General features: G+C 36.2%; 1 protein-coding gene across 7 annotated transcripts in view; it reads right to left on the bottom strand.

Annotated features, from left to right (window-relative positions):
* Positions 1 to 744: 744 nt before the first annotated feature.
* Positions 745 to 20,948, bottom strand: part of BACH1 (BTB domain and CNC homolog 1) — a 48,082-nt gene continuing 27,878 nt past the window's right edge. For all 7 annotated transcript variants that reach the window (XM_058522984.1, XM_058522983.1, XM_058522982.1 and 4 more), the window contains 3 exons: positions 17,446 to 18,792; positions 15,577 to 15,783; positions 745 to 4,322 (listed from right to left, as the gene is read on the bottom strand). In XM_058522984.1, the coding sequence (XP_058378967.1) occupies positions 3,867 to 4,322; positions 15,577 to 15,783; positions 17,446 to 18,792 (2,010 nt within the window). In that variant the 3' untranslated portion in view covers positions 745 to 3,866. The remainder of the gene's footprint in view (positions 4,323 to 15,576; positions 15,784 to 17,445; positions 18,793 to 20,948) is intronic.

Below are 20,948 nucleotides of genomic sequence, written 5' to 3'. Positions count from 1 at the left end.
GTTGGCAGCATCCCTAGCCTCTACCTACTAGATACTATATCCTATATCCTGCTCCCACTATTTGTGTCTCTGGGAATTGCCAAATACGTAGGATGCAAAATCGCCCCCAGTTAAGAGTCACTATTACTAGACGAGAAGACCATGCTCTAGATTGCCAACAGCGCTGAGCAGCCGCTCAATACTTGATGACAAGGGTCTGGTTAGAAGCTGAATGTAACATGGTAGAGTTGACTCAGCAGACAAGTCTTTAAAAATTAAGGACTGATAGAGATAGTATCCCCTTAAAAAGCCCTACATCTCTATCCAAAGACTAAAATTAAGTAAATCAGAAGCAAGGCTAAAATCTGTGCTTCCTTGAACACTTGAGTGCTGGCAATATTTTTCTTTCAGGCACAATAATCAAATAATGAAAGATTCCCTCATACAAATGGTATAGTCATACTGATTACTTGATCAAAAGACTAAAATCAGTAAATTCACACCAGAGATAAGAAAATGGAAATGGAATGTATAACTCTATTTAATTAGAGGTAATTTCAGAGAATTTTATTTAACTGTCAATTTATCACCAACATCTAATATTTATAGTTTGCTACAGTTAGATAAGCACATGAGGAAGAAAATATAAATTAAATACTATGAAAGTTTACTTTTAATGAAACATGATCTTAATAGGATATGGATAAAAAATTTAGTGGTTTTATTGCATTGTTAGAAAATTATATTATGAAAGATACAAAAAGATCAATAGATGTTATTATTTGTTTATTTTACAATCAGTATGCCATCTTTTACTATTATGGCTTTAAATTTTCATTTTGCCCAACAGGTTTCAAAGAATAGTTTATTACATGCCTTAATAAAACACTTAAAATATTTACAAATTCAAAATAGATGTTTCATAACTGAAAAAAGTTCACCTGAGAATTCATTATAACATTGTCATTTGTTTGATTTTTTTCCAAGTTGTTAATGTGGCTGAGTGTCCACATGCAACCTGTATCGTCTTCTGCATCAAATATATTTAATTCCTTATTTAAAACTGGTTAAGCATTAAGCTATAGTAAATTATGTTATAAAATTTACAGATGAAGAACCAATATTTATATCCATATTTGTTTTGAATATAACAATTTAACAAATTACTTGCTATCGCTGTAGAATTCAAATAGCAAAAAAAATTTTAAGGTAATGTTATTTTACTGGGTTAGACATAACAGCTTTTTAAAAATCATCAAGCACTGAGAAGGCCAATTCATAAAATAAGGAACAATGATCACGTAAATAGGCAATATACAAATTGAAAACAACCTTTCCAAAATTCTGCATGAAGGAAAAGATATACACTGTATACACATGATCCTGTCATTTGTCTTCGGCAGTCTCAAAAAAAAAAAAAAAAAATCAACTGAAAACAAATTTTCTTAGAAAAACTTCTTTAGAAGTTAATGTTAAAATAAATGTATAATGCTATGCAGTATATAGAAAATTTCCCCACTTTATGGCCAAAAGACAAAGATAAAATTTTTTTTATCTCTGTCCCTCTGTATCACAACTTGAAAATCATGTAGGTATGAGGTAGTGTACTTACTTGTATTACATGCTATTAAAATTAATGCTATATTTTAGGACATATTACACTTGGCAAATAATCAGAATATCATTAAAATAAACCCTTAATGCTAAACTGTTTATATATAGAGAGAAATTTAAACCAAGTGCCTTAAAAATCATATTTAAACTCTGGAGACAACTAGGTTTTATGGTAAAATAGTAAGTAACCTTTCAAAGCAGTTATTTACAATAGCAATTAAAGCAAAAGATTATTTGACATTTGCACATCCACAAACTGATATGACAAACAGTTGAGTGTACACTGAGGTAGGAAATCAAGGATTCCATTGGCTTGTATAAGATTTTACATTTTGTAAACCAGAAAAGTTTTTATATTATTTTATATTTTGAAGTTAACATTTAAAATTACACGCATCAAAGAAATAGCTACATGGGGATATACACACACACAATTCTTTTGTATTATGGGATGCATTATCATAGAATCATCATTCTCCCTGACAAATTCCTATAAAAGCCTCTAGGAAATAAACAAGTCTAACTAGTTTTCTCTTACAACTAAGTCAATAACAGAGATAACATACAAACCACTGAAAATATACTAGCACTATCTCCCTCGCCCATCAAAAAGGGTAGCATTTGACAAATTACTCTGAAATATTAAGTCTGGTCCCCATATACTCTCACGGCAAAGGTCCACTTGCTTCAGATTCATTCCTACACAATGGATGATTGTCCCCTACATTAGCGACATGGGCCCTTCACTGGACTCAGGATGCAATCTACATAAGTCTCTCTCTCAGGTGTCTGATCTTGGTGAAATGAAGTATTTTCTAATCCTAACACATAAATTACTCCTTTGCACCCTTTAAAACTGGGTTCTGCAAATGTTTCTTTGAATGTGAATATATGGAATTTTTTTTTCAGTTGTTGAGAAGGTCCATAGTCTATAGTTCTCATTTGACTCTCAAAGCCAGAATGGTTAAGAATCACTGCAAAATGTTATAGGGTAGGTGCTCAGATAATAAAACCTATCATTTTAAAACAGAACTGAATAAACACAAAGACTGATTTTAAAACATCCAAATCAAAATGATTTGTGTGCCCTTATACACCAGATTGGGAGAAGAGAGCCAGATTAAATCTGGTTTCCAAATTCAAACCCACAATGGAACAAGATCGAGTTTCATCCTATTTCACAAACCTGCACAGTTGCTGTAGATACATTTTTATCTACAATAATGCTTTTTACAAGTAAACCACAGGACTTCAAAAATAGGATGAAAAATGAACTGCACTCCTGATAAATGTAGGCAATTTTCTTTCCCTGTGACATCTGGTTTTCTTGTATGGGTGAGCTATGCTGGGAAGGCAAACAGCCCTGTGTTTTGGTAAGCTCTAAAGGATTCTAGGGAGGCTAGAACTTTGCTGCCAATGCGTTCACTCACACCAGTGTATCCTGAGTCCTATTTCTTCTTCCAAAGGGACAAGAATGTCAGGAGACAGAAAGATCATGATGGACCCAGATGTGTTAGAGACTGAAGACAAAAAAGGGAAAATGACACATCTATTGTTTATGCAGCCAGAATTTCTAAAGTCCACACTGAGGAGGAGAAGGAAAAGCCTCCACCTTAGGCCAACTGCCTGCCCCTATTTCCTAAATATTCCCAGTGCAGTTCAGGAGTCACAATGCAGGCCAACCAATCCCCGGTCTCAGCAGGAGCTGAAGAGCAAAGCTCCAGGATTCAGGTAAAACCATTTCTTTATTTTTCACACTGCAATTCTACACAAATACTCCCAAGTAGTTGACACCCTACTTCTGAGTAGAAGTGAACTCTATCAGCACGACTTGGGGAGAAATTTTCCTTTGAACCAGTATATTACAGAAAGGTCAGGTTATTAAACTCTTGCAGGCTACTTCTTTAGTAGGCACTCTGTGCAGACCTGTCAAGACGTTAAACTGTTGTTTGATATGCTGCAGTTTTCATTTTCATATTCATTTTGAATCCTGGGAAGAGATATTACTAATAGTTATTATTCTTTAAATCATGAGTTTTTAAAGCCTTACTATATTTTCACATGTGATTTTTCAGTATCCAGGAAGCAAATCATTTCTGCATCTCTTGTGGAAATCAAGGAAAGTCAGGGTTGACTTTAGAGGAATTCCCTTAACAGGAAACTACTAGGGGGAAAACAATATTGTTAAGAGACAGACGGCTGTATTAGGCTTTCAAGACAATGTCAAATTTTCAGTAGAAAAATCAGATGGTTCGAAGGAAGCGAATGCAAGTTTACTCATCAGTAGTACACTTATCGGTCATCTGCTGACAGAAATCTGAGATGCCGCCGCTCTGCCGACACTGTTCCACGAGCCCAGCTTGCTCCGAGGTGGCGCTGGAAGTTGGCCAGGACTCCTGGCCCCGCGTACGGCCTACCTCGCTGCTCTTTGTGCTGGGATAGCAAGGGCTTTGCTCTCCCGCAGGCGGCCCAGCTGGAGACCCCTCAGGTAAACTCAAAATTGACGGGAATGCAAGTTCACCATCAGGAGTACTTTTTCCTTTTTCAGAAACTAAAAATGAAAGTGGGCAGTCTGAGGCTGAGTACTTGGCGAGTATCTGTATTTGTTCTTGACTGAGAGCTGCTTCTTTACAGACTTGCTGGCAGAGTCCAGTTAGGTTCTGCTTTGTCTCACCCAGAGTTGACAAAATGTGATCTCTTTCTTTCAACAAGCTCTCCTTTTCATTTTGCTGTGAAGGCAGGAAAGAGAATACAACGACTTGTGTTTATTAGTTCAACCAACATTTCCAAGGTGATCAAACATGCGTGTATACAGTGTCTTCTCATTAAATAAGATCACACGGAATTTTTTCTTTCAATTCAATTCAAAATCCATCATCACAGTGAGGGCTTTCAATTCAAAGCCCATCATCCTCATAATCCATTATCCAAAACTCTTAGGCCAAGATGTATCTTGAGATTCAGAATTTTTCCGATTTTAGAAAGATAATATGGATGCACACATATTTCCTCTAGCAGGGTCTGGGGCAGCACCCCACTATCAAAATCTTTACATTTCTAAATAAAATATATTAAAATAACAAATAAATGCACAAAGTAGGATAAAGACTCTACATAGCCTGATGTCAGTTTGTGTCAGTTTTCTTGCCAAAACAGTTGTGACACACTTGCACGGTTTTCAGAGCTTTTTGGATTTACGGATTGCAGATTAGCAAGTGTGGACCTGACATTTTATTTATTTATTTATTTATTTATAATTTTATTTATTTATTTTTTCCCCCAAAGCCCCAGTAGATAGTTGTATGTCATAGCTGCACATCCTTCTAGTTGCTGTATGTGGGACGCAGCCTCAGCATGGCTGGAGAAGCGGTGCGTCCGTGTGCGCCGGGATCCGAACCCGGGCCGCCAGCAGCGGAGCTCGAGCACTTAACCGCCAAGCCACAGGGCCGGCCCATGGACCTGACATTTTAAATGGAATAAACCAAAAAAAGTACAAGTACAGTGATCATAACTGTTGCGACTCCATCATTGCAAGGTTCTAATAATGACTAATATTTGTTGAGCATTTACTCTGTGCCAGATATTGTGCTAAATGTTTTCCACTACACAATCTCAGCTATGTAATCCACACAATGCCTCTGCTTATTTAAGTACTATGAAACCCACTTCATAGATGGGACTTGGAGTTTAATATGTCCAGAGTCAGAAAGCTAGTGGGTGAGTTACTAAAGTGTGCAGAATTTGGGTGGGGGGGAGGTGGGATTTTGTTTGTTAATATTTATTTTTGTTGCTGTTATTATTATTATTATTTTAAATTTTTATCCCTACAGGAAAGTTTACCACAGAATTTTTTCAAAAGTTTTCCCGGTTCCTGCCTTTCTGTCCACCATCACTTGTGGCTGCTCACAGCACGTCTTTCTCCATCACTGCCCCACCTCATCCTTCTTATTCTACCACTGCGTTGTTTCTAATTAGTGCGAGCGAGGAAACCAAATAATCAAGCTATTTATAAGGTAAGAGTAAATAAGTGTTGATAGAAGGTCAAAGGTTTCTCTTGTGAAATTTATTGACAACTCTTGGCTTTCCGCTCATTAGCAGGTTCTGGAGAGCTGAGGTTGCCAGTTAACATTTAAATTTGCTTTATAAAGAAGTACTGTTACTGTTTTATATCAAAAGTTTTCTACAAAACTGCATATGAATCCAATTACTGATATTTTTTAAATATTTCAAGGCCATCTAATATTTTGAGAAAATGTATAATGAATATAAAATAATTTTTATATTGCAAACTATTCTCCAATTTGTTCGGATTTTTATACAACTGTTCTGTTTTGAAAAAATAGGCATGAGGGGCCAGCCCAGTGGCGCAAGCAGTTAAGTGCACGCGCTCCGCTGCAGCGGCCCAGGGTTCACCGGTTCAGATCCCGGGCGCGCACAGATGCACCGCTTGGCAAGCCAAGCTGTGGCAGCGTCCCACGTAAAGTGGAGGAAGATGGGCATGGATGTTAGCCCAGGGCCAGTCTTCCTCAGCAAAAAAAAAAAAAAAAGAAGAGGATTGGCAGATGTTAGCAAAGGGCTGATCTTCCTCACACATACACACAAAAAAAGGTATCGATCAGGAATATATATATATTTACTCATATATAAATGAATAAATAAATAAAATCAAGATCATTGTTCAGCAAGTAAATTTTTTCTTATAGAAAGTTCGTCAGTTGTAGTCTTCTGATAAAATGAGTCTGCAAGTGCGTAGAGGGTGAGAGCAGTGCCTACTCCCACCTGTCCAGAGAAGGAACACTTTTAATGCACTCAGCACCCACTTCTTTTTATGGTCTCTCAGAAGCCAATCAAAATGAGGATGGAAACAAGGCTTCCAGAAAAAAATGAGAAATATTATTCCTCAGTCACAACAATATTCAGCCATAGACTCCTCTATCAAAGGTGGGATGAATCTCTGTTCTAAACACCAAGAGACAAATTTCAACTGCTGGCTGGTCTTTTAAATTAAATATGGTTAAGCAAAATAATGCATATTTGAGCTTCCTTCCAGAAATTAGAACTCAACCTACAGATACTATGATTAGAAATATTTTATAACTTCTATATCTTTAGATAAACATCAGTATGATCTTAAATATTCTTACTGCTCGACCCCACTAAATAAAGGATGACATCACTATACTCTTAAGTAAGCCCCATACAAGATGGCTTGCTTCTTTACAACAACTAAAACCAACAGGTACAACCTTGGAACTCTACCATGATTATTTCTATAAATTACACACTCCCATCTGTTCCTCTCCACTTTAAGCTAACTCCTGCGTGGCTAAGTTTCCAGGCAGTTAGCTGTTTTTTCCATTCCACTCTAATTTTAAAACACAAATTTACTCGATAGCACTTAATTTAATAATAAATAGTTAAATAAGTAAAGGTAATTCCACTTAATCACTTTATGATATCATTATTAAAGACACCTCCCAGAGTCACTACCAGTGTCCTGCAACCTATTTCTACAATCTATTTTAATTTCCTTATAACGCAACTGTACAAATCATAAGTTTGAAGTGATGACGCTTTAACCATAGATCTAAAAAAAAATTGAATAAAATTGGTGGTGTAGTACTATTCTTCATTTTATGACAACAAAACAAAATTTATATCCATATCTACATTTTCAACAGTTAGTGTACAATATTCATTCAAGTATAAGAAGTTTAAAAAAAAGATTCTAAATATAACTCACCCAATAAAGATAAGGGATGGGAAAATTTGGCACCAAAAGAGCCAGATGACAGTGACAATTTATTTTAGGTTAAAGAGTACTCACTGCTAGAAGATGGTAACTAACATTTCCTTACAATGTAAAACCTCTGAACAGATAGTTCAAAGAAATATACAAACGGCCCTTAAGAATATGAGTAAAAATGCTCAATTTTACTCATAAGAGAGAGAAAAATAAAACTACCATGAGATACCAATTCTCACTATCAAACTGGAAAAAAATCCAAAAGCTGACAACAAACTCTTTGCTGAGGTTGTAGGTGGACAGACACAAATATACTGCTGGTGGGAAGGCAAAACGCTACAACCCCTACTGAAGGGAACTCACGAATATCTAACCAAGCTACACATGTATTTACCCTTGATCCAATAATCGGACTTCTAGGCATCTATCCTAAAGATACATTTCCTCAAGCATTAAAAAAACAATGCACAAAGTTATTCACTGCAGCATCCAAAATGTCCACCAATAAACTGGTTTGGATACACTGTGCTACAGCCACAATGGAGATTTTGCAGCCACTATAGAGCTGTAAAAAGAATGGGCAACCTCTTTGAACGAGGAAAAGTATTTCCTGGAAATCACTTCTTAAGTGAAAAAAGTAAAATATAGCACAGTATATATATAATATTTCTATGTAGCAGAAAAAGATAACACAAAAAGGTAACAAGAATACAATAAAATACTAACCTGTTTTTACAAAAGAAACATAAGGAAAAATGTCCAGAGACTAATGAAAATGGTTACCTGAAAATGGTTACCTATAGGAAATAGTTATGAACAGGGTATAGGGAGAGGATGGGATCAAGACTTTGGAGTATAGCTTTTTTAAAACATAGTTTTAACTTTTGAACCATAATAAAGGTTTTACATATTCAAAAATTAAAAAATAAAAAAATATGAAGAGTAAATCCTAGTAATAAATATAAACAGAAACAAATTAATTTACTCTATATCAAATTGCTAACAGACAAAAAATTACTTCAAATAACTTTTAAACTTTAAACTTCAGTACTATGGTATACATGTAGAGACAAAAGCAAAGAAATATTAAATATTACTCGATCTGTTTATTGTTAATAGTAATACTGATGCTGTAATTTTGTGACATATATATCTCAAATAGCAAATACATTAATGTAATAGGGAGCTAAGATTTTCTCTATAATGAAAAGAGACAAAATATAAACATATAAAAGAAGCAGAGACAAAAGCTCCATACTGGTAAATTTTGACTGGAAATATCTACATGAATTCATGATTTCTAACACACTTTTTACTTTTATTTATTGAAGCATGACATACATACTGGATGCACTCATGATTTTACACACACACACACACACACACACACTTCCTAGCTCTGTCCACTGAAAGGGCCCAGAAGGAGCAACACTCCAGCAGCAAACGCGCTCTCTAAAATCTAATACCTCCTAAAAGAAACCAGGGATTTTTAGAGAAGGGGGCGATTCCAAGTCTTGGGACAAGAGAGGTACAAGGTGAGCCCATGACATGTTGCTCTAGATGGCACAGAAGCACTAATGGGGTCATGTCAAAAGAAAATAGCAGCTGGCTTGAGGGGGCTCTCCCCAGCCAAGTTTGAAAAAATATCAACATCAAAAAGATGACTATTATGGATTCTAAGAAATTAAAGTAGGAAAAAATTAATCCGTGAGTCCACAGTGATACTAAAGGGGTGTGGTGGGAAAGAGGGAAAAGAGGAGGGAAGGAAAGTTCTTTTTAAAGAGGAATACCAATAAGTGTAAGTGGAATGACAGAATTAGAAAAATCACTATTTTGCAATCCCCATTGTAAAGGCCATCAACGTACGCTAAAAAGCAAAGGATGTAGGAGTATTGGGGCACAGGATATTCACAAATTGCCTAAGTAACACTCCACAGATTACTGAACAATTCAAAAGGCAAAAAATACAATTTTGAAAATGATCTGGCAATTCTCTTCTACTCAGGTGGGATGCTCTGACGCTGTGTGCCTCCCCAAGTGATGCAATATGACGGACACAACACCAGTGAGTGTTTAATCTCAATTTAGACAACTCGAACTCTTGCAGTTTACAAGCAATACAAGAAATGGATCAATGAGTTAAAACCAAGGGGAAACAATCAAACAAATATTAAAAGTGGCACATTTTATGAGAAATCTGACCTGGACTCTTCAAAAAGTTGTCATTAAAAGGAAAAAATAAAAAAAGAGGGAGGACTTGTTCTAGTGTGAGAGACTAAAAAGCCATAACCAAATGCATTATGGGATGATTGGATCTGAGTTTGAAAAAAAGGAAAGTACATATATGAAATATATTTGGGGAACAATTAACGGTGATTTTAACAGGGACTATATACAATATTGAAGATTTACTAATTTTCTTAGGTAGGATAAAGATATTGGTAAAGATACGTGATACAGATTATGTAAGAATGTCTAGTTTTAGGAGATGTATGTTTAAGCATTTAAGGGTGAAATGTCATAATGTGGTAGCTTTCAAATGATTCGGAAAATAAGAGCAATAGAAACACAGAGAGAAAAGCCAGTGAGACCAAGATCAACCAACTGTGGTTAGAAAGAGATCAAGACTGACCAATAGGGACAGAGAGAGACAAGACCGACAGACCAACCATCCAGAGCAGGGAGACACACACTTGGCCCGAGAGAGACAGAGACAAAGACAGACAGAAAGAGAGACAAAGCAAATGTGGCAAAATGTCAATAACTGTTGAATCTACATGGGGAGTAAATGTACTACATGGGTTGTTTATTTATTGTATTATTCATTTAACTTTTCTGAAAGCTTCTGAAATTTTTAGAATGGGAGGAGGAAGATGAATCTCAAGAAAAAATGGAAACACACAAACCTGGCTCCCTATGAGACTATAAGCATTTTATTGGCAAGGACTATGTCTCTTTATCCTTCATTTCCTGGTACCCAGTACAAATTTAATATGTAGTGACTAGCAGATGCTTACAGAAAGAATAGAGAACCACTTTTATTTAAAGTACAACTACAAATATTCACTGAGCCCTGAACATGTGCTGAGCAGTACAAAGAGCTTTCCACCCCTGATGGTATCTGATCCTTGCACCAATCCTGAGGGAGATACTATTCTTATGCTCCCATGTTATCGATGAGGCAATGTGGGTATTGGAGGTGAAATAATTGCCCCGGGCCACAAAGGTAACAAGTGGCCAGGCAGAATTTCCAGGCATTTGACTCTAAAGCTTCCATCTGACCTCCGTGTTCTAGTGCAGTAGGTTCTCAAAATTTAATGTGCATAATAAAGATTTACCCTGGAAACTTTTATAAAAATGCATGTTCCTGGGACCCTCCCACAGGTCTGGGATAGGAGTAACGAATGTGCATTTTGAAGGGGCACCCCCAGATAACTCTGACGCCAATGGCCCATAGACCACACTTCAAGATGTCCTGCTCAAGGGCATCACAGAGTGGCAGAGGGAAGGTTCCAGAAGGGCCCATCAAGGTATGTGTGGAGAAGGTAGTGTGCACAAAGGTAGAGCCAGAAGAATGTGACTAGAACAGGTTTATCTTTAATAAAATAATACAATCTTCACCACAAAATGCAAAACACTAAGGACAGACTCCTATACCATTACAACGGACAAAGGCAATAAAACCAAATGGTGTCTGAACACCTTAACCCTAAGTTGAAGAGCTTTGTGAATATTCTGATTTCTGATCATGTATAAGTTGATATCAATCAATATTTGATACCTTCTAAGAGAAATCCATTTTGGTAATTTAATTTTTTTCTTTAAAAAGCAAAGTTTGGGGCCAGCCCGGTGGCACAAGCGCTTAAGTGCACGTGCTCCACTCTGGTGGCCCGGGGTTCGCCAGTTCAGATCCCGGGCGCACACCGACGCACTGCTTGGCAAGCCATGCTGTGGCGGCGTCCCATGTAAAGTGCAGGAAGATGGGCACGGATGTTAGCCCAGGGCCAGTCTTCCTCAGCAAAAAAAAGAGGAGGATTGGCAGATATTAGCACAGGGCTGATCTCCTCACAAAAATAAATAAATAAAATAAATAAATAAAATATAAGTAAAAAGCAAAGTTCCCTTCATTTCAAGGTTACCTTTGTTTGAGGCCAAAATGATACCAGAGATATATATATTTTCCAACTTTTGAATTAATCTTCCAGAAAAGAATAAACATGGACCTTGTAAAGAATCCTATCAAGACAAGAGCTTTGTAAGCCAAACACGTAACAGAAGCTTAATGATTCTTGAACTTTATTCAAGACTTTATACTTATTGGTTAAAAAGTCATGTTATTGATTTATAGATTATGCATATTCAATCCTTATAGTAAAAGCAATGCTGAATTAATGCCTAACCTCTAACATACTATCAATTCCAAATAAATGTTAAAAGTCATTACCATCAATTTATCCACCAAATAAATACACACCTTTCCTTTTCCTCAAAGGTTCTATTTAGGCTCTAACTGAACATCTTGTTGAGAAATACAATTCATTAATTTATTGAATTCGAACTAACATTTCCCTTTAGCTTTCCCAGCAAAATAAGACTATAAAAGTGTCCTTTATACATGATAATTATCCTACTGACCCACCTTGAAGACATTTTAGAATCATTATTGTTATTATAATCAAAAACTTTTTTTCATGTGCTGATGATCCATCCACAGTCTATTATGCTACTGCTCTTAGGACCAACTGCAAAAAGTTTATAGCCAACAGTCAAAGACCAAAGTTTACTAAAATATGGGGCCCCTAGCCTGAACATTACCAGACCAGGGCAATATATACTGTGAATTTATTTACATGTTAATCCAATCAGTCATTGGCTATACAAAAATGGCTGTTTAATTATGAAACAATTTCCTTTAAATAGGTTTGCTAAAATCCCACCCAGACTATAAAGCCTGGGAAACACTGCTTGTCTACCGGCCGTGCTTCCAAAAGTGACAAGTCAATTAAAAAAAAAGAACATCTGTCACATTCCTCCATATTCTCAACTCTCCATACCACTAAATACAAACCTGTGATAGAAGTGTGGCTGTAACTACTGCTGGTTCTTCTCTCTTTACAAAGACAAGATCCATAACATCACCCAATAACTGGGGTCTAAGTTTTAAGCAAACTTCTTAACGTAATACATATCTTAAGCATCAAATTCTTTTACTTCTGGGAAAAGGGCCAGCTTTCTTATTTTTATAAGCTAATAAGTAGCACACTTTCTGCTTATTTTCATCTGAGAGAGACATCTGTGGTAGGACTGAAATTTACAATGTGCCCCTTATACTGTGCAATTGGAGTTTGCCTATATAAATCACTAGAACTGAGAGTAGTGTGAAGGACTGAGCAGAGAGCTCAAGGAAGCTGAAACACAGGGCAAGTCACTGATAAAAAAATTCTAACATGTCTTCTCTGGGGATATTCTGAAAGAGGAAAGAGACTGAACTGAGCTCAGACTGGCACACATCTGGGTGAGCAGGCCCTTCGGGCTGTCTGTTCTGCCTGCCCAGAGAGGTAAGCTCTTGGCAGCCACATTTCTGCTATTTGTCCCTGCTCTCTAGTCACAGAAGAGGAAACCCGAGCCGACACAGGCCAATTAGATGCTCCCTCCATGGGAATTTAGAACCGACTAAAACCGTAGTCTCCATCTGACTAGCCCCTAGAGGAGAGTGCAACTATTCGGGAGCTGTGCTGCAGCCCCTCTTCCCATATGCACTTAGCAGCACAAAAAGCCACCCTGTGGTGTGCAGGGTGAGCAGATGCACAGAGACAAGCTGAGAGAGAAGATTCCCTGGGTTTCTGGCAGTTTTCCACTTTTTTATTCCATGGTTTTTATGAAGCCTGGCTCCATTCTTTGGCTTCTAAATGAGACATACCTATATCCTCACAACAAATTCACTCATTCATTCATTCATGCTTCAGATGGTTCTGTTTCTTGCAGCCACAGAGTCCAAATTAATACAATAGGTAAACAGGGTACTGACCACTCTGATTTTTTATTTCATAAAAACTGCTGGGAAACCAAATATTCCTTTGTATTGGAAATTAACCAATAGTTACCCCACTGACCATATGAAAAGAACCTTACTACAACGAGAGGCAATATAAGGGTGAGGTCCAAAACCCAGAGTTTACAGTTTAGGCAGAGACGTTAGGAAAGAAGCAATCAAGGGAGAGAAAACTGAAAATTAGTAAGTAATAGTATAGCAATAACAAGAAGAAAAAGGTAATATTTACTGAGTGCTATGCGCCAGGCACTTTCCTAAGTTCTTCAGCTTTACTTAACTCCTTTAATCTTCATAAATGAGCACCCACTCTATAAAGTAAGAACTAGTAATATCCCATTTTACAGATGAGAAGCCTGAAGGACAGAGAAATTAAATAGCCTGCCCAAAGTTACAACGTGCCACAGACGGGAGTCTGATGCAGAATTCCATGCTTTTAACCACTGTATCTCCCACCTCTCTCTGCTGAAGCAAAGGCAGAAGACGCAGAAAGTCCAAAGAATGTAGCAAGGCCTCTTCGCTCTAGATATCTGAAATTTAGTGAAAACATCAACTGTCCAGGAATCCAATGTCTGACTTCTATCAAAAAATATAAATAAGACCCATGAGCCAGGAAACAGAATAGTAATATTCTGGGTAATAGCTACTCTCTAACATATTTGCTTAGTATCCATGTATAAAATAAAATTACTGATGAAACAAAATCAATCTAAAGGGTCTGTTTTATTTTCACTTTTGCTTGTTTTTAGGAAAGGAAAAAAACTGGATAAATTCTACTGACAGTTATAAATTATCACCAGCTGAGGCAGAAGACAGAACTATGAGAAGCAGATCTAAGAACTCTCCAAGTGTAAGTTTTTATATAGATTTCAAATAGCTCTACAGAACCCAACAGTCTAATAAGCATCTCTGTACTACAGTACAGAATAACAACTGAAGTGAAAATGATATCAAGGCAAGTTAAGTGTTTAATTCAAAGTTGGATAATAAGAAAGAATACTAGTGCTTATAAGTATGGATTAATACATATCCAAAAAGTACTGTGTAAATATTCCCGAATTTGTAACTTTTCTTCTTTGATCCTGACAACTTTAATCATTTAGCAGTATCACATAGGTTTTTTATCTCTCTCATGCCTCTATTTGTAAAACATCTGGTTTCTCTTTCATCTTTTTATACACTTATGCTTCATCTTTTTTGCATAATTAAGGTATACGTGCAATATACAATGAATTTTTATTTTTCCACTTTTTCGAGGGCATATAAAGGCACAGTTTTTTCTTCTAAATGGTTTCTTTTTAATTGCCATTCAAAGCTAGAATGTTTATGCTTGAAGACTTGCTACAATCACAATATTAAACTTTCACCAATAATTAACAAAGACACAAAACTAAACATTCAAGGAATATTTTTACTACTTCTAGGCACTGTTTTCCTGCTGTTTCTAACCATATTTTTAGCTTTAGCTGGCGTGCACTACCCCAGTTGTCTGTTTTCATACAATGCTTCCTTCCCCCAACCAATAGGAGAACAGAGAAACGGGTGCAAATTAATCCATTTTTCAGTTAATTTATGTTTTGATGCTGGAATAGAAAATAAGATTCAATAAAGTAAGCATTCTTCTCACTTCTCATTCATTAGATCTTAAAATTTCCTATTCATATCAGCATATGAATTTTTTCCATTAGATGAAAGATCCAAGTTAGTTTGTTTGGTACCAAGCAAAACAAGTTATTCAAGTCTACAATTCATTTAACAACTGGAACATTAGCTTTTATAGACACCAAACACAGCACAAAGAGATTAGGTGCTTTATAATTTCTTTATTCTTTACTCAACCACTAAGAATTAAGTAGATAGTAAAATTATCTTTAATATGTGAATCATTAAAAAAAAAAGGACTCAGAAATAATTCTCAACTTACATATTATAGCATAACATGCTAAATATGTAGAATACTTACACAAGTAAAATAGCCTATGAAAACCCTAAATTTTTTTTATTTCCTAAGCTTTCTGAAGATGTCATATAATTTATTTTCTTAAAATGGTAATTGGTAAGTTTTAAAATTAATGTTTAATTGAGCATTATATCTGACCTAGGAATTGAAATAGCTATTTCCTCTACAAAAAAAGAAAGCATGAATCAATGTGGTGGAATTTAAATAACAAGAAACTTGTACACTTACCAGCTTCTCAATTTCTGATTCAAGATTCTGTATACAGTCAAGTTTTCTCTTGCGACAGCGCTGTGCAGCAATTCTATTTTTACTTCTTCTTCGAATATCATGGATACAATCCAGTTGTTCTGGAGTCAGCTTGTGCATTTTCAACAAGGATTGAAAATCATTTCGAGAGAGTGAAATTATTCGCTGTGCATTAAATGGCAGTTTTACCTAGAATGGGAAATAAACATTAGTAATTGCTGCAGTATTTTGCAGCTATACTTAAATCTAGGAAGAAGAAGATATACATCTATGTTTTCCGGAGAACTTCATTTAGACTTAAAAAGAAAAGACCTCTATTCCCAATTTCTATACACTCCCTTATAGTAAAGACGGATAATTTAATTGCTATTTCTAGTCTATTTTAGAGAGGGTTCAGAAGACAAATAAATTGAAAAGCAGACTGTTTTCAGCTAATCAAACATAACTCAAATATTAATGTATTTAAAATGAAAAAAAGAATTTAAGTTATTTTACTAGGGCATGTTAAATACCCCACAGATATCTTTAAGCCTCTTTCTAAAGTGTTTTTAATGTGATTTTACCGAAACCAAAAAAAAAAAAAAAACTATTTTATTCTTTGATTTATATTATTGTCTAGCACTGATTTAATACTGGTATAATTACACTAGCAATTTCTAAAGCATTTCAGAAAATTTATTTTTCTATGAGGAAAATAGAAGTTTTGCATAACTCATTTTAAAAGCTACACATTTAACTTGCCAGTGTAGAAATGGTTAGAAAAATCTTGTTAATGTTTTAAAGTCATGTTCTACATACTTAAATTTGGAAAAAGGAGAAGATAACTTTAAAAATTAACAAAATTGTGGGACAGTTTAATTATATTAACTATCAAAAATGCAAATGAAACACTGGTCAGTTTCTCTGGCAACCTATTTAGTTTGTCTTTCAAGCTTACAAAAATTAGTTACACAAAATGTTTTAAAATTTCTTAGATGTTTTAACATTCTTTTCATAGTTCCAAACACTGGATTTATAAATGCCATACAAAAATCAATAGATATAACTCATGCATACATATTACTTCTTAAATTAGATCACCAAGCACCTCCTTCCAAAGCCAAAGAAGAAAAGCCTCTTTCACTCTTTCAAACCTATGTCATGCAACAGCTATAAAACCAAAGAAAATTATAAAGAACTAACAAGCCCTTATTACTGGAATTATAGTAATGTTTTACAAAAAAGCAGCTATCAAATGCAAATGTTTGTACACAAAGTATACAGATTAAGTTTGGTATAATTAATACCATACCAGCTACATGTAACTCATGCTAAATTATTAAGACATTCATTAAATTAATAGCTGAAATGGCTAAGGGAAAATAAGAAAAAATTAATCGCTATAAAAAACTAAAGAAAACTCTGCCATTAGAAGCCACATTCCTACAACTAGTCACTACTTACGTCAAAGCCAAGTGACTAGTTCCAGGTATAGATCCTTGTGGCAATGAATAAGATTGAATACATGCTGTGTTTTTCTAGGAGTCACCACCTAATAATCACAGAATCATTATTCTTTTTCTTTTTGGGGAATGGCATTTGATTTAAACAGTTAAACAGCAATGTGGGAATCCACTCCATGGTTAACATAAATACACCTAGCTTGAAATATATGAACACAGAAGTCCTTCAAACTTCATGACACTCTTTTGGTGTTGGTCACATGTTTTGTAACTAACTGTGTATGGGTCTCTTCCTCCCTCCCTGAGCCTGTTCATATCCCTAGTGGTGCAACAGGAACCGACACAGAGTAAATACCAATTAACGGTGGTAAAACAATAACTTAACCACACACTGTCATTTTCCCCTCACCTCACATTCTTGTTCTCTGGCTGAACAGGGTTCACTGTCTCCTTCAGTATCCGTCTCAGAGTCGTCTCCCAAGCTAATCACACAAGCATATGGACAAGGTTCCTGCTGGGGTTCTGAAACATAATCATCGTTTCCAATTTCCAAACTGCTTGAACAGCCTTCGGTACTCAGAGTACTTATAAAAGGGCAGTTGACAGAACTTAACGTTGTGAAAGTCCTCTGACCCGGTTCTGGGCTGTCGCTAATCCTGATACCTAACCAGGGACACTCAGACCGTTTCTGTGAGTAGATCTGTTCTGAACCATCTTTGGCCAAGGCAGGTGATAACTGCATTTGGCAAGGAGAGTCTGTGCTGCAAATGTCACTCCAGAAGCCTTTTGCTAAGTGTTCCGCCACTTCTCGTTCCACACTACTCCGATCGCTAGACGCAAGGCTACTGTCTTCCCTGGGGCCAGAGTCCGATTTCAAATGTAAATCTTGACGTTCCCCAAACGTTTTCTCTTCTTGAACATCTGTACCTGACAAAGGCTTTTCTGTTAACACTGTTGTGTTTTGCATACCAGCAAAATTCAAGTCACCATATTGGTCGTATGTGTGTAAAAGAGACAGAGAATAGAGCCCAGGGGGTTCTGTAGAAGAATTGTGGGGGAAAGGAGTCACGTCTGTTTTTTCTGATGGGCACTGAGAAGTAGGATCTTTCTTCTTGGTTTCTTCATGTTCCATCACTAATTTACTTTCTTCACATTTTAAAATCACCTGCAAATCTGCACAGTCCTGGACTCCTCCTAAACATTCATTTTCAGATGTCTCATTTGGCTGAACAGAAGAAGTATGAACATCTTTGATGCTGGATTCCAAGGTACGGATTCTGTCAGTTCCAAATGCTTTTTGGAATTTTCTGTATTTGGGGCATAAAGATGGCAAAGCTAGAGCAGCATCCTTTTCTAAGCACATGGATTCCCATGTTTGACTGGCACTGTCTTGTAGAGGAGGTGATACTTTTGCATTTCCTTGATACCTTCGGAGTTTATATTGAGAAGTCTGAACATTTTTATTTTCCAAAAATTCCTCCACTTCATCAATTTCTAAATCCCTCTGGTCCACAAGTGAAAATTTAAGGTCTGTTTTCTGACAGTGTGACGGGAAGCATTTTTTTCTTGGGCATCCTTGCTGGTCTGCAGTGGAGTCCAAAAACTTAAATTTGAGAAACTGAAAGCAGGATTCCTCAATATCATGTACACCTAAAAATTCCACACACTTGCATACTTCATCCACATTGTCCTTACTTAGAATCAGTTTAGCAGTGTAGGCAAACTGAATTAAAGGTTCAAATCCTTTAACTGTCACCTGTTAATATACAAAATAAAAACACATGCATCACTTGAAAGTTGTCTAGTAGATACAGACAAGAAAGTAGAAGGGGAACAGAGAGATGAATAACTTATTTGTGATAATTATAAAATAGGTATTTTAATTTGGTAAGAAAGAATATTCTTCTAGGAAATGTAAAGCTAAGGGAGTCTGGAAAAGCTTGCTTATCACTTGTCTCCCTATTTATTGGGACCACACCCTCCACTTTATAGATTCTACTCTTAATGACACATGAATTATGGTTTAGTCACATAAGGTTAAGACACAAGCATTACCACAATTTTTGCACATTAGCTAAAATAAATCATCTATGAAACAAAGCAGGATCGACACAATTGGGAACACATACATAGTCAAGTGCCAGATGTCTGCTGCCAGCCCAGCTCACAGCGATCATTATATTCCAAACAACTCCAAGTGCGATAAACTACAAAAGTGAAATTTTTAAGGATAAAAAACAATATATCTAAAGCACTTAAAGTAGTCCTGATCCATGGTAAATGCACAGTAAATGGTAACTATTATCTTTATCTCATGCCAAAAATTTCTAAGAAAATTTTAAAGATTCAGATTTAAAAAGTGATCTAAGTGAAGTTCTAAAAATCAGACCTAGTATTGTTTCGGCAAAGATTCACAGACTCTAGGTAACAAAACCTTTAAGCAGAAACTTGTACATTTACACTGAACCTGGCTCTGCAAAGCGAGGGGCAAATGGAACCTACCAAGCGCAGAGAAAGCCTCATTCTGGGTTAAAAATACAAAATTAATTTTAAAACACTGAGTTCCTATGAGTGATCAAGATATTATAATTTTTAGGGGGCCGGCCCTGTGGCTTAGCAGTTAAGTGCACGCGCTCCGCTACTGGCGGCCCAGGTTCGGATCCAGGCGCGCAGCGACGCATCGCTTCTCAGGCCATGCTGAGGCTGCGTCCACATACAGCAACTAGAAGGATGTGCAACTATGACATACAACTATCTACTGGGGCTTTGGGGGGGAAAAAAAAAGGAGGAGGATTGGCAATGGATGTTAGCTCAGAGCGGGTCCTCCTCAGCAAAAATAAAGAGGAGGATTAGCACGGATGTTAGCTCAGGGCTGATCTTCCTCAAAAAAAAAAGAAGCTGAGAAAACCTGTTTAAAAAAAAAAAGATATTATAATTTTTAGTGATCTTAAAAACATGCTAAGCTCTGAGTACTTAACTTTTAAATGGCTACAATAAAAAATAGCAACACCACCAAATATTGGTGAGGATGCTGAGAAACTGGATCACTCATACATTGCTGGTGGGAATGTAAAATGGTACAGTCACTTTGAAAAACAGTTTGGTAGTTTTTTATAATACTAAACAGGCAACTACCATATGTCCCAGCAATTACACCCCTGTTCTTTTATCCCAGAGAAATGAAAACTTACGTTCATACAAAAACATGTACACAGCAACTTTATTTGTAATAGCCAAAAACTGGAATTAGCCTGATTTCCTTCAATAGGTGAACAGTTAAATAAAAACTGGTACGTCCATACTACGGAATACTACTCCACAATAAAAAGGAACCAACTATTCATACACACAACTTGGATGAATCTCAAGGGAATTATGGGTAAGTGGAAAAAAGCCAATCCCAAAAGGTCACATACTGTATGATTCCATCTATATAACATTTTTGAAATGACAAAACTTTAGAAAAGGAGGACAGATTAGTGGTTGTCAGGGGTTAGGGATGGAGGGAGGGAGTAAGGGAGTTAGGATAGAGGGTGGAAAGGAAGTGATTATAAAAGGGCAACACAAGGGATTCCTGGTGTTAGAACTGTTCAGTATCTTGGCTGTGGTGGTGGATACATGGACCCACACAGGGGATGAAACTGCACAGAACTTCATACACGCACACCACTTAGTACAAGTAAGACCAGGGAAATCTGAATGAGATGGGTGGATTGTATCAATGTCAATATCCTGGTTGTGACAGTATACTGTAATTTTGTAAAATGTTACCATTGGAGGAAACTGGGCCAAATATACAAGGTATTTCTTACAACTGCATGTAAATTTACAATTATCTCAATAAAAATTTCAATTAAAAATTTTTGAAAATAAGTTAAAATAACCAAAAAAAGGTTTTTAAGACAGTGACTT

Source organism: Diceros bicornis, chromosome 27 (assembly GCF_020826845.1).
Source record: "Diceros bicornis minor isolate mBicDic1 chromosome 27, mDicBic1.mat.cur, whole genome shotgun sequence".
Lineage (NCBI taxonomy): Eukaryota > Metazoa > Chordata > Mammalia > Perissodactyla > Rhinocerotidae > Diceros > Diceros bicornis.
This window is presented reverse-complemented; position numbering and strand designations above follow the sequence as displayed.